The 14,656-nt window shown below is 42.4% G+C and overlaps 1 protein-coding gene across 1 annotated transcript in view; it reads left to right on the top strand.

Moving 5' to 3' along the window:
* LOC122937823 (fibrocystin-L-like) overlaps positions 1-14,656 on the top strand; it is a 260,317-nt gene that overhangs the window by 52,589 nt on the left and 193,072 nt on the right. The window contains exon 5 of the mRNA XM_044292918.1: positions 11,393-11,498. Coding sequence (XP_044148853.1) covers positions 11,393-11,498 — 106 coding nt within the window. The remainder of the gene's footprint in view (positions 1-11,392; positions 11,499-14,656) is intronic.

Here is a 14,656-nt window from a genome sequence, read left to right as displayed (position 1 = left end):
AAGAGCAAGAGAATGTACTCCCATTGAATATCAGGGTACTAGGTTGCTCTTTTTTCCTGACTTTGCTCGGCAGACTCAGGAAAAAAGAAGAAATTTCATAGAGATAAAGAAACGCCTGGCGTCCAAGGAGATTAAATATTCCCTTCAGTATCCAGCGAAATTAAGAGTGATCCACAACGGGACTTCTCTTTTTTTTGAAACACCACAGCAAGTGTTAGATTGGATGGAGCAAAGGGGTATTTGAAATTGCGCACCACTATGATTGAAGCGTTGGGGGGGGGGGGTGGAGCGGGGGAGGGGGAGAATGGCCTGAGGTTAGAGGTTCGCTGATTGGGCGGATCAATAGAAAGGGGGGGATGGGAGGGAAGGGGGGGGGACCCACCTTGCAGCTATGGGGTTATGTTTTTTTTTTTTTCCTACGTTGCAGTGAAGGATGTCCACTAGAATTGTAACTTGGAATATCAGAGGGCTTGGGGAAAGGGTCAAAAGACAAGCTATTATGGATGCCTTAAAGAGATACCTCCCAGCAATTATTTGCATGGTAGAGACTCATCTCCCTAAAGAAACCGTGTTCCGTCTGACAACGGGATGGTATTCCCAATCTTATCACTCCACTTTTAGTAGTTCCTCTAGGGGTGTTTCAGTTCTGATTCATAATTCTGTGGACTTTACCCTCATAAAATCTTATATAGATGACCAGGGTAGGTTTATCTTTTTGCATGGTAAGCTGCATGGTTGCAGCTACATCCTCGCATTATTTTATATACCTCCGCCCTTCTCAATGTATCCACTGATCCAGCTAACACGTTTTTCTGAAGGGAGATCAGAATGCCGGCTAGTTCTGATGGGGGACTTTAATGCGGTCATGGACCCCAATAAACATAGATTCACACTAGATGCAGAACGGGTGAGGAATGTATGTAATTCCCCGCTGCCACAGTTCTGTTCGGAGGTTGGACTGGTGGATATATGGGAATATCTTGGCTGAGGAAAGAGAGTATACTCTTGTGTTAGCAGGGGTGGTAGAGCAATGTCTAGGATCGATTTAGCATTTACCAATGAGAGTAATTTGAGTAATATCCGAAAGATACGATATGGGATAAGAACAGTTTCGGACCATTCACCCGTACTGGTTGAGGTTTGCACTGGGAAGAATAAGGATAATAGGGGGTTAGGATTTAGGCTGAATCCATACTGGCTTACTATTATGGATAACCTTCAGTCCATTAAATCCCTGTTGTCCTCCTTTTGGGAAGTGAATCTTCCCTCTGCTAACATCAATGTAGTATGGGATGCCTTGAAAGCATATCTGAGGGGGGTCTTTATAAGCGAGATTGCCGCAGCAAAGAGAACATTTAAAAAAAAAGAGGAGGAACTGGCCAAGGCTGCTGCAGAAGTATCAACTGAGCGATTTACCAGTCAACCTACTGAGTATAACAGGGAAGAGATGCAGAAGGCCAGCTGTTCCTTGAAGAACTATATAATAGAGAAAGCAAATCATAGAGTATTCTTTAAGGGCCTAAAATATTTTTCGGAATCTGGACGTCCTGGTAGGCTTTTAGCTAGGATAATCACACAACAAGACAAGAAAAATCCATCTATTGTCTCTATTCGCAATATAGTGGGAGAAATTATAACAGACCCAGAAGGAATTAGGGACACCTTTTTACAATACTTTACTCAGATATATAGTCCCTCTTCTGGCTTGTTACCCGACCTGGCGGCGTGGTTCCTGGAGGGGATTCCACTTTCTACCTTAAATGAAGCCCAAATAGAATATCTGGAAGAGGAGCTATCTCTTTCGGAGCTCCAGGAGGCTTTGGGATCTGTCTCGGGGAATTTGTCGCCAGGGATGGATGGCCTTCCATATGAGGTCTATCGTAAGTATAGTGATGTGATTCTTCCTCAGCTGCTAGAGGTTTTTTCCCAGGCAATACAGGGAGGGAGCCTACCTTGTTCTATGATGGAGGCTCTTATTGTTCTAATTCCTAAAAAGGACAAAGACCCGATAGAAATGAGTTCTTATAGACCAATTTCGTTATTAAATACAGATGCTAAGTTACTATCAAAAGTTTTGGCTAGGAGGCTTTCACGGGTCATATCCACTATTATCCACCCAGACCAAAATGGCTTTATGCCAAAAAGGGGTACCCATCATAACCTGCATAGGCTATTTATGAATATTCAGTCTCCGGGATGTGGTTCCCGCTCCATACTGTCGTTGGACGCCACTAAAGCCTTCGACAGGGTGGAGTGGACCTTTCTTTGGGAGGTGATGAAAAAAATGGGCTTTGGCCCTAGATTTATGGCGATGGTTCAGTTATTATATAGCTCCCCAGTTGCTAGGATTAGGATTAATGATACGATCACAGAGAGCTTCACCAGGAAGAGGTACCCGTCAAGGTTGCCCTCTTTCCCCTCTCTTGTTTAATATCTACATTGAACCCTTAGCAGCTAGTATAAGGCAGGATCTGCAGGTGGCCGGTTTTGGCATAATGGGGAAGCATGACCGTGTATCCCTCTATGCAGATGATATCTTGGTTTTTGTTCATCAAACAGAAACCACTCTCCCTCGCATAATGGATTTGGTTGGTTTCTTTTCTGTGCCGTCTGGTTTGGAGATCAATTGGGAGAAGACTGTTCTCCTTCCTATAGACGAGCTGCGAGGTGACTGGGATAACCAGCTAACAGTTTCTGATTCAATAAAGTACCTGGGGATTTCAGTTTCTGCCAAACCTCAGGAATATTTACAACTTAATTTGATTCCCCTGCTGACAAAACTGAGGGCTAAAATCAAGATATGGCAAAAAATTGTATATGCAAGAGCGGACAGAATCTCTTTAATAAAAATGGTAGTGCTGCCCCAGGTCCTTTATGTCCTGCGTAACTCGCCTGTATGGATTACAGATAAGTATTTTAGATTGATAGAGCGGATGCTTAACGACCTACTATGGGGGAGGAAGCGCGTGAGATTGAAGGCGCTCTATTTCTCCATGCCCTACAACCAGGGAGGTCTTAATCTCCCCTATTTTAAGGGATACTTTATGGCCTCTCAACTTTGCTTTTTTAATGACTGGGAAAATAGCCACTTCTGCAACAGGGTGGTGAAAGACTCAGGTTTCACTGACTTTTTTACTGTATTGGAGTCCGATTACTTACTGAACATACAGACTGGGTATACACTTTTTTGCAGAATGGCTATAAAGACCTGGCTGGTTATTAGGAGTTGGTGTGGAGTTAAGGCATCACTTATCTGCACCCCATTGTGGCATAATCCAAAGCTTTTGAATTTAAGGGATCTGAACTGTTGCCAGTACTGGAGGACTAAGAATGTTCAGTACCTACATCAGGTGGTTAGTGGTGGACAAATTCTGCCCCCGATGGAGCTAGGGCAGAGGGCAGATTTGGGCGAGGTGGCTTGGTATGCATATTTTCAATTGAGGTCAGCACTCTCTAGCACTCTGAATAGTCACCTTCTTCTTATAGATACTCCTGAATTCTTACATGATTTAATTACTAAGAAAGCTGTCACGAAAATTAAAATATCACATTGTTATAGACACTTAATGAAAAAAAAATTTATGGGTCTTCTTTCTCCAGGACAGAAATCTTGGTCCTCGATATTCCCAGAGGTGGGTCCTCCAGAATGGGAGGACATAGGGGAAAGCTTAAAACTTGTTTCACAGAATTTTAATCACACTGTTGTACAATTCAATATTCTGCACAAAATATATGTGACACCTATGTGGTTATATAGGAGAGGACTTAGAGCCTCCTCTGACTGCCCACGCTGTGGCGACTCTGAGGCAGATCATTTACATCTGTTTTGGGACTGCCCAATGGTGGGCAGCTATTGGAGATCGGTCCAAATTACCCTGGCTCGTAAACTTAATATTGTTGTTCCTTTGTCTCCCAGGAAATGGGTTCTGGGAGACCTATCGGAGGTTAACTACCAGCCCATAAAACACCAACTATTGATTAAGGTTATGTTCTTGGCCAGGCTTCTGGTCTCTAGGCTATGGTTTTGCTCTTCTGCTCCAGATTGTAGTAACTGGTTGGCCCTGGTCGAGAAAGTGAAAAGTTATGAGAGGATTTTGTATAAACAAAGAGGATCTTATTCAAAGTGGGGTAAACTCTGGGAAGATTGGGACATGGTTAATTAATCAATCTGGAACTGCCCCTTTTTTATTATATATCTTTTTTATTTTTTATTTATTCATTTATTTTATTTTATTTTTATTTATTTTCTTTTTTTTTTAATTTATTTATTTATATATGTATATATATATATATATATATATATATATATATTTATTTTTTTTCCCTGCAAGGTGGGGGGGGGGAGGGGGGGTTTGGGGGGGTGGGCTGGGGATGATCTTATTAGTCCGGTATTTCTGTATGCATTGTAATTGGCGAAGGATGTGAAGTTACTCCAGGAACGCTGGAGGATAGCGGGACTCGCCGGCACTGAACAATGGCCAAAGATTTTTTGTTAAATCAGGGCACTGTGCGCTCTGTGGGCGGGGACCCGGGGCTCGGGACCCTGGGCGGCCCGGGGGCGGGGTTCGACCCGAAATGCGGTTCTCTCTGTTGATATGCGGCCTGACTGTAGGCAGTGATACGATACATGTTGTATGGGTGCTATTAGGGGACAGGGCCGGTCTCTGGTGGTGTTTCTGTCCACATTCCTTTTAAAATGCCGGTGATTGCCGAGTGATACTCGACCTGAGTCCCCTTGCACCTGAGATACTGGTGTGATTGTATGCGAGGTACGGTTAAGCTGGGCATTAATTTTCAATCTTAACTATCTGGGGATGAGGCACCAAAATATGCATGTGGGTTTTTTTTCTTTCTCCACTGCGGTAGAAGACTGCTGGACCCCCTAGGTTGCCTCAAGAAATGTTTTCGATCAAAGATCGTTGTAAGCCCGCTATGCATGGTTAATGTGAGCACCAGGTGAATGGATCTAAGATTGTTAATCCTGTCCTTCTTCACCCATATTTGGGAGAGGACGCGTGGGGTGTGCGCTCGTTCCCTGGTGGCCGCCCGGGCCGCGGGCCCCCGATCTCTGCCCTTTATAGACACTAACATGCTAAGTTAGATGCTGTATGTGTTTGCCCGATTGGGCTGCCGATGTCGGGGGAGCCCCGCTCTCCTCTTAGCAAGTGAGATCTCCATTTGACCTGTATTATCCCCATAAGTATGGGTAATTGAATGAAATTATTATTAACTATGTTTATAAATCTGAAACTTACGGACTTCAGGATCTTATAATAGCATAAATGTTATATGGATATGTATTTTTGTATTACAAATAAAATATTTAAATGTAAAAAAAAATATAATAATAAATAATAATAATATTCCAACCAGCTGAGCAATTCTGTGTATGTCTTCAATGGGTATGGAGGAGGAAGTCACTGTCACAGATGTAACAGCAGCTTATCTCCTGGGAGAACAAAAGGATCGGACATTGAAGTCTATCATATGTTGATGTAGAGTCAGGAGTTCAACATACACATTAGATGGTCACCCGGCCCTGCTGAAAATGCCCAGGTTTGACTGATATTTGTATTTTTATGACAGATTTTTTTATATGCCCTCGGCCACTTTTGGGCTGGTTTGCATATATTTGCAGTATTAGGCCTTATTCACACGTCAGTATTTAGTCAGTGATTTCCATCAGTGATTTTGAGCCAAAACCAGGTGCGGCTCTTAACACAGAACAGGTACAGATCTGTCCCTTCTACCTTATGCCTGTGGAGGCTCCAATCCTGGTTTTGACTCACAATCACTGATGGAAATCACTGACGTGTGAACAAGGCCTTATCCTGGAAAAGCAGTAAGGCTTTAAAAAATGTAGTACTGTGAAATATATTTGTAGCTACATAGTGGGATCTTTGGGATAGATATTGGCCTCGTACTAGTCTGGCAGTATTTGGTGGTACTAAAATAAGCTAAAAAATTACCATGTAACACAAACTATGTGTCATACCGAAGACATAAAAATAACTGTAATACATAAAAAGTGAAGCGAAAAACATAGTAACATAGTACATACGGCCGAAAAAAGACATTTGTCCATCCAGTTCGGCCTGTTATCCTGCAAGTTGATCCACAGGAAGGCAAAAAAAAACGGTGAGGTAGAAGCCAATTTTCCTCACTTTAGGGGAATAAAAAATTCCTTCCCAACTCCAATCAGGCATCAGAATAACTCCCTGGATCAACGACCCCTCTCTAGTAGCTATAGCCTGTAATATTATTACACTCCAGAAATACTTCTAGGCCCCTCTTGAATTCCTTTATTGTACTCACCATCACCACCTCCTCAGGCAGAGAGCTCCATAGTCTCACTGCTCTTACCGTAAAGAATCCTCTTCTATGTTTGTGTACAAACCTTCTTTCCTCCAGACGCAGAGGATGTCCCCTCGTCACAGTCACCGTCCTGGGGATAAATAGATGATGGGAGAGATCTCTGTACTGACCCCTGATATATTTATACATATTAATTAGATCTCCCCTCAGTCGTCTTTTTTGTGAATAACCCTAATTTTGATAATCTTTCAGGGTACTGTAGTTGCCCCATTCCAGTTATTACTTTAGATGCCCTCCTCTGGACCCTCTCCAGCTCTGCTATGTCTGCCTTGTTCACTGGAGCCCAGAACTGTACACAGTACTCCATGTGTGGTCTGACTTATGATTTGTAAAGTGGTAGGACTATGTTCTTATCACGGGCATCTATGCCCCTTTTGATGCAACCCATTACTTTATTGGCCTTGGCAGCAGCTGCCTGACACTGGTTTTTGCAGCTTAGTTTGCTGTTTATTAAAATTCCTAGATCCTTTTCCATGTCAGTGTTACCGAGTGTTTTACCATTTAGTATGTACGGGTGACTTGCATTATTCCTTCCCATGTGCATAACTTTACATTTGTCAGTGTTAAACCTCATCTGCCACTTATCTGCCCAAGCTGCCGTATACTGTCCTCTTCAGTGTTAATTACTTTACACAGTTTAGTGTCATCTGCGAAAATTGATATTTTACTATGCAAGCCTTCTACAAGATCATTAATAACTATATTGAAGAGAATAGGGCCGAATACTGACCCCTGATGTACCCCACTAGTGACAGTGACCCAATCTGAGTGTGTACCATTAATAACCACCCTCTGTATTCTATCATTGAGCCAGTTACTTACCCGCTTACAGACGTTTTCTCCCAGTCCGAGCATTCTCATTTTATATACCAACCTTTTATGTGGTACAGTGTGAAAAGCTTTGGCGAAGTCCAGATACACGACATCCACTGATTCGCCGCTGTCAAGTCTAGAACTTACCTCCTCATAGAAACTGATTAAATTAGTTTGACATGATCGATCCCTCACGAAGCCATGCTGATATGGCGTTATTTGCTTATTTCCATTAAGATGCTCTAACATAGCATCCCTCAGAAAACCTTCAAACAGTTTACCCACAACAGATGTTAAACTTACCGGCCTATAGTTTCCAGGCTCTGTTTTTGGACCCTTTTTTAATATTGGCACCACATATGCCATGCGCCAATCCTGTGGGACATTCCCTGTCAACATAGAATCTGCAAATATCAGAAATAAGGGTCTGGCTATGACATTACTTAATTCCCTTAGGATACGGGGGTGTATGCCATCCGGTCCTGGCGATTTGTCTATTTTAATCTTTTTAAGTCGCTGTTGTACTTCTTCCTGGGTCAGACAGGACACTTTTAATGGGGAATTTATTTCAACATTCAGCATTTTCCTCAGTGAATATATTGGAGAAAAAAATATTTAACAGCTTTGCTTTCTCCTCGTCGCTCTCTGCGACTCCCCCCTCATTACTCTTTAAAGGGTCGACACCTTCAAATTGATACTTTTTAGCATTTATATAATTTAAGAATATTTTAGGGTTAGTTTTACTCTCTTTGGCAATTCATCTCTCGGTCTCTAGTTTGGCCGCTTTTATTAGTTTTTTACATGTTCTATTTTTTTCCTTATAGTTTTTCAGTGCTTCCATGCTACCCTCCTGTTTTAGTGTTTTATATGCTTTCTTTTTGTCATTTATTGCTTTCTTTACAGTTCTGTTTATCCACATTGGTTTCTTTATGTTCCTTAACCTTTTATTCCCATACGGTATGCACCTCTCACAATGAGGTTTTAGGATGCTTTTAAAGATATCCCATTTTGTGGCTGTATTTTTATTTGTGAGGACTTTATCCCATTTAGTTAGACCTATGGCCTCTCTTAGTTGGCTAAATTTAGCTTTTTTGAAGTTTGGTATTTTTGTTCCTCCCTGTAGAAATGCTCTTTTGAATGATAATTGGAAGGTTATTACTTTATGGTCACAATTTCCCAGGTGTCCCCCAACCTGCACGTCTGTTGTTCTGTCAGGTCTATTGGTTAATACTAAGTCCAGTATGGCCGTCCCTCTAGTCGGGTCCTGAACCAGTTGGGAGAGGTAATTGTCTTTGGTTATTGCCAAGAACCTGTTTCCTTTATGAGATATACAAGTTTCAGTTTCCCAGTCGATATCTGGGTAGTTGAAGTCCCCCATAATAACCACCCCATTATGATTTGCCGCCTCGTCTATCTCGTTTAGTAGTAGATTTTCTGTGGACTCTGGTATATTAGGTGGTTTATAGTAAACTCCTATTAGTAATTTATTATTGTTTTTAGCTACATGTATCTCTACCCACAGTGACTCCACATGTTCATGTCCCTCACTTATATCTTCACGGAGTGTGGGCTTTAGACAGGACTTTACATAAAAGCAGACCCCTCCCCCTCTCCGGTTTTGGCGATCCTTTCTAAACAGGCTGTAACCCTGTACATTAACTGCCCAGTCATAGCTATCATCCAGCCATGTCTCAGTTATTCCCACTATGTCATAGTCCACTTCACACATCAGTAATTCCAGTTAACCAGTTTCATTAGTCAGGCTTCTGGCATTAGTATACAGACATTTGAGAGGTTTATGTATATTTTTTACCCTACACCTTTCCTTCTGAACTGTTCTAGTCCCTCCTTCCATTCCTCTCCCGGTCCCACTACCTTGCCCCCAGTCTCTATCTGCACTATCTTCCCCTCCTATAATGTAATTTCCCTCCCCCCCAGTCCCAAGTTTAAACACTCCTCCAACCTTCTAGCCATCTTTCTCCCCAGCACAGCTGCCCCTTCCCCATTGAGGTGCAGCCCATCCCTACGATAGAGCCTGTAGCTGACAGAGAAGTCGGTCCAGTTCTCCAGGAACCCAAACCCCTCCTTCCTACACCAGTTCTTGAGCCACTTGTTAACCTCCCTAATCTTTCTTGTGTGGCCCGTGGTACAGGTAGTATTTCGGAAAATACTACCTTTGAGGTCCTTGCCCTAAGCTTTTGACCTAAATCCCTGAAATCATTTTTAAGGACTCTCCACCTACCCCTAACTTTGTCATTGGTTCCGATATGGACCATGACCGCTGGATCTTCTCCAGCCCCTCTCAGTAATCTGTCAACCCGATCCGCGATATGTCGAACTCTAGCGCCAGGAAGACTGCACACTGTTCGGCGATCACGGTCTTTGTGACAGATTTCCCTATCTGTTCCCCTAATAATTGAGTCTCCCACTACCAGAACCTGCCTGGCCTGCCCTGCTCTCCTGGTCCCCTGCTTACCGGAGCTGACATTCCCCTGACTGGCAGAGGAAGTGTCCGGCTGCGGCGGTGCCGTCCCTGGACTGACACCCCCCTCATCTGCCAAACGTGCAAACTTGTTGGGGTGTGTCAGATCAGGGCTAGCCTCCCTGGCACTCTTCCCTCTACCCTGCTTTCTAACTGTTACCCAGCTAGCTACCTCACTTTCCTCACCCCCCTCTCTGTCACCCTCCCCCTCATCTACCCCATAAAGTGCTTGCTCGGTGAGAAGCAAACGCTTTTGCAAATTGTCAATGCCTCTCAGTTTCGCAACTTACCCGTTTAGAGACTCGATTTGCGATTCCAAACGGGTAATTTGCTCACATCTTGAACAAAGATATACACCCTGGAACGGCAGTTCCAGGACTGCATACATCATGCAAGATGTGCACTGGACTGCGTTGTCAATTGTGCAACACATACTAAATGGGGATTACACCACAAAAGCGAAAAATACAATATAATGTAGTACTAAGAAACTGGCTAATTGCAGTCCCCCACTGAAGTCCCTGAATCTAAAGTCACTTAATCTTAAGTCACACACTTACACAACCACACTTACTCAACCACGCGTCGCGGTCAAACTCGCATTATATATCTCCTTATATAAATATAAATGCAGCTCACTACACCAGCCTGGTTTGTTTTCCCTCTGGAAGGACATACAGTATGCCCAAAGCCTGAGGCTGCACTACTGTATGTAATGTATATGTGTGGATTTAAAGCAAATGAGCCACCAAAATTTTATCTGCAAGTTAAACCCAGATAGCAGCACATTTCCTTTTTTCTAATCTGAATTTATTTTCTGATTATAGATTTTTTTTTCTATTTTCTGAACGTGATTATGGGGCGGCCATCTTGCCTGAGCTCTTCTTAACAACATTTAGAAAGCATTGCTTTACGCAAGCCCCACGGTCCATAGACACAGTGGTCAGGAGGGGAACTCATTGACTTCTATGGTAGAGTTTTCTAGGCATGCTCTGTCACCTGTGTGGAGGACATTATACAAGGGAAGAATAGATAAGCTTCGGCAATCACCTATTGTGAATGGAGCATCCTGTCTTATCTATACACAGAGGTGATATCATTACAGGCAGGATCAGAATGACAGATAAGGAGATAACTGAGGTAAAGCTATCTGTAGAGATCTAAAAGTGACGCCTATTATTAGGCTTGGTGGTCAGAACTGCAGGATTTTATGTTTTTTGTTCAAATATAAATGCTAACATGGAAAATGACATAAACCATTCTTTAAACAAAAAATATGCTTTAAACAATAGGTCACATTTCCTTTAAGTCTATATAACGGCCCAGATTTACTAACGTGACCGTGCCTAGAATCTGTCTAAAAAGGGACCTAAAGTTTCCGTCTTGTTCACAAAGGGGGCAGGGCATGGCAGGAAGGCCATGGCTCTTTGGAAAAGGCACGGCCCAAGATGCAACATTTTGTGCCAAAATTGCCCCACAATTCTGGGGTAAAATTCAGTCTCAACCATTAGTTGGTACAGAGCTAGATAAAAGTGTCTGTCCCTGCATCACCTTTCTTACCCGCCTGAGCCCCTGTGATAAATCTGGAGCAGGTCTAGACAGCCGGTCTACACTGACGCCTTCTATAGCTTTATAGATGCTTTTCTGGTAGGTTTCCTTTAATATTCGTGGTGTTTAAAGAACTGAAATATAAAATGAAACTGACATTTTCCTGTGTTGCAGACCCATGCCGGAAGATAATTACCTGGTGAAAGTGACCGTAGACGGCGTTCCTGCGATCACCCCCAACTGTTATGGATACTACAATCAATGGTCGTGTATGTTCCAGGTAGGTACACGTAATTTGTTCCTAATATTTCTCCAATATGGAGTCTGTTTACACATATACTGTTAATGACACAGCACTAGCCCTCTATTCTCTATTCAGCAACTCCTTAAAGGGGTCCAGTTAGAGCAACACTTAGGACACATTTTCCCTGAATATTGGCTGATTGTTGGTGGGTTTCACCGTTAGGACCTATTGTATTGGTATTAGTGATGAACAACACGGCAATATTCGTTCTCGTAATATTTTGCTAATTTTTGGCTACATATTCGCCATAAATTCGCAAATTCGTGAACTCCAGTCATTATTTTCTTGATTGCAAAAATCGGCAATGTAATATGCACGTATTGCGCGCACAATAGAATTTCTATTGTGCGCGCAATACGTGCATATTACAGCAACTTTCATGACTGTGAGGAAGAACTCCTTATCACTGTGAGTAATTTTACATTACAGCACAGTTTTTTAATACATTTCGCATGCATAGCAGAACAATAGCTTTATAGATAGTGCTCCAATATACTGAGTATTTGCGATTGCGAAAATCGGCACTAATGATGTGCATATTTTTTGGCGCAATACATGCAACTTCATGTTTTATCAGGTCTGAGTAGATATTACTGATTGGTGCACTAAGTATTGTTGTGACATCACAGCACTATGTCTGTAGCATGTATGTATGGACAGCAGAGAAACAGTAATCCCTATCACACCACCTAACGCCCTGCACTGGAACCTACCAGATACACTATATCACTATCTGACCTACACTGACTATCTCCCACTAACTATCTGTATTATATATATATATGAGCTAACTATCTAATGTAATTGGATAAGGAATAGGATCCAGATGAAAGCACAGAGCACAGCAATGTCACTGCTCCCTCTCTCCGAACTGCAAAAAAAACAGCAGAAAATGGCTGCTGGGAGGTTCTTATATAGTAAGGGGTAGGCAGCTTTCCTATTGGTTGCTAGGGATGTTACTAAGCACTGACAAAGATACTGCAGCCTTCTCATTGGCCCACAAGCTAGAAGCAGGGAGAGATCACATGGGTACTGATTAAAAAAAAATCTAGAATATTTGCGATTATGAAGATATAGTACTATATTCAAAATCTTCGCGATTTCTCGAATTGCTGATATTCGCGATAAAATTTCGCAATTAGAATATTCACGCTCAACACTAATTGGTATCGCTGGCCAGTACGTCCTCATTTACCCTGCAGCCAAGGACGGTTTATAGGGTGGGTTTGGGACTTGTAGTACTTTGGGTACCATCACCCAGTTCCTCTGATCCAGTTGTTAAAAACCTACCCAGCTTTGGAGTCCATGCAGGCCATTCCGCTTTTAGGTAGGTAGCCAGGGACCTACTACCATGATACAATGAAGCTTATTTTTGGCATGGTAACAGGGGCAGATAGGTGTAGTGATGGCCCAATATTTTCTAGCTATTCCCCTAGCAGTCACTATTTATATGACTGGGACCCCTTCCTCAAAAAAAAAAACCACATTGATCCCATCCATCCAGGAAGAAGGTGCAGTGTTGGCCACCGATGTTTGAGTTGAAGGGCGTTGCAGTCTTATTTGTCCTCATAACTTCCATAAACTTGAGCGGAAGGGATTCAAACATACATGGCCACCTCTCCTATGTATGGTAGAAATCGGGATTCAGGTGCCATCCATATCGCCCGCCACCTTTAACTAGGACCTACCAGCAGCTGATCTCTTTTTACCACCAACCACTCTCTGCCCTGCCTAATGTAGGGGTGTAGGTAGTCCCACGTAAGTCTGTGGGTGAAACAACTGTGCACCGTGAATGTCCCCTCTTTTAGGACAGTACTACATGGCCCCCCATAAGGATTGTATAATTGGTCTCCGATGACACAGGGTTTTACCCATTACATGTAGGAGAACCAAAGATGGAGAAATTGCATCCCATCATTTCTGCATTAGTGCCGGAGACTTCAATCTTGTTTGTAGTCTCTTTTAGGGAAGGAGCTACGTATACCATGCTGATGAAGATATGACATGACCTATGTTCTATCTATATAGTGGCAAAGTTTTTTCTGCTCCAGACAGGTTGGAGACACCAAGCCTCATCTAAAACCATGATGGGCGGTGTTACCTGTGCAGCAGAACTTAGTGACGTGTTAGTCTGTGTCCTGCAGACCGGGCCGAGCTCACTCCCAGACGCTCTGTTCTTATTCTCAAGCATCTAATCCTCATCCTCGCTATTGTCCATCTGAAGACTGCAACTATTGTTTTCTTAGACGACAATAAGTGAACGTTCGGATGTATTAATAGCATTACAGTCACCACAACCCCATTTTTTTTGCCTTTTTTATGCATTTGGTATATCCAATTTGATAGTATACGTTTCATTGTATGACTTAGCCAGCTTCAGAGCTGAAAGGTTTCAGCTTCTCTTGCTGACTCAGTGGAGGGGAGCAGAGGTGTCTGTCTGACTGAGGCTTGGTTTTAGGGATGGCTGACTGCCCCACAACCTAGGAGTGTAGCATGGAAACCTTCTGGACCACAAGAGACTTTACCACTAATTCCTTCAATGCTGTAGTAGACCACCAAAGATTTTACCACTAACCATTTCACTATGTAAAGGGTATGAACACCTTTGGGGGCATATATATATTTTTTGAATTGCATTGTACTCTATTCGAGCTAAACAATTGTTTTTATTTCATTTTTTCAATTGGTCTTTTTTTTTATGTTGAACCCCTGTCTCTGTGCAGCCTTTGTTTTCTCTTTGAACTTTCACTCTGTCCCATAAAGCAGCTCAGCTTAGCTTATCTCTGATCTTATATACACTCATTATAGCTAAACTCATATCTTACTTTTTATCTTAATTTAGAGATAGAGCTATTAGATGACCAGTGCAAAGTGAAAATACAATTCACACAGCTAGAAAGTTAACCTAGTAAAATGCAGTCACAAAAAAATGGCCCCAAAGACGTACATAGCGCTTAAATATTATATGGCTGCATTATTTGGACTCCGTGAATGATTTATTTGGGAAGTGAAAGGCAGCATTATGGCAGTATTATTTAGGCACCGTATGGTAGTATTTTTTGAATATATGAAGTTATTATACAGAGGCTTTATTTAGCTATTGAGTGGGAGTATTGTGTAGGCATTGTACTGAA

Source organism: Bufo gargarizans, chromosome 5, assembly GCF_014858855.1.
Source record: "Bufo gargarizans isolate SCDJY-AF-19 chromosome 5, ASM1485885v1, whole genome shotgun sequence".
NCBI classification, from domain to species: domain Eukaryota; kingdom Metazoa; phylum Chordata; class Amphibia; order Anura; family Bufonidae; genus Bufo; species Bufo gargarizans.
Note: the sequence above shows the minus strand (reverse complement) of the source record. Positions and strands in the feature narration are given on the sequence as shown.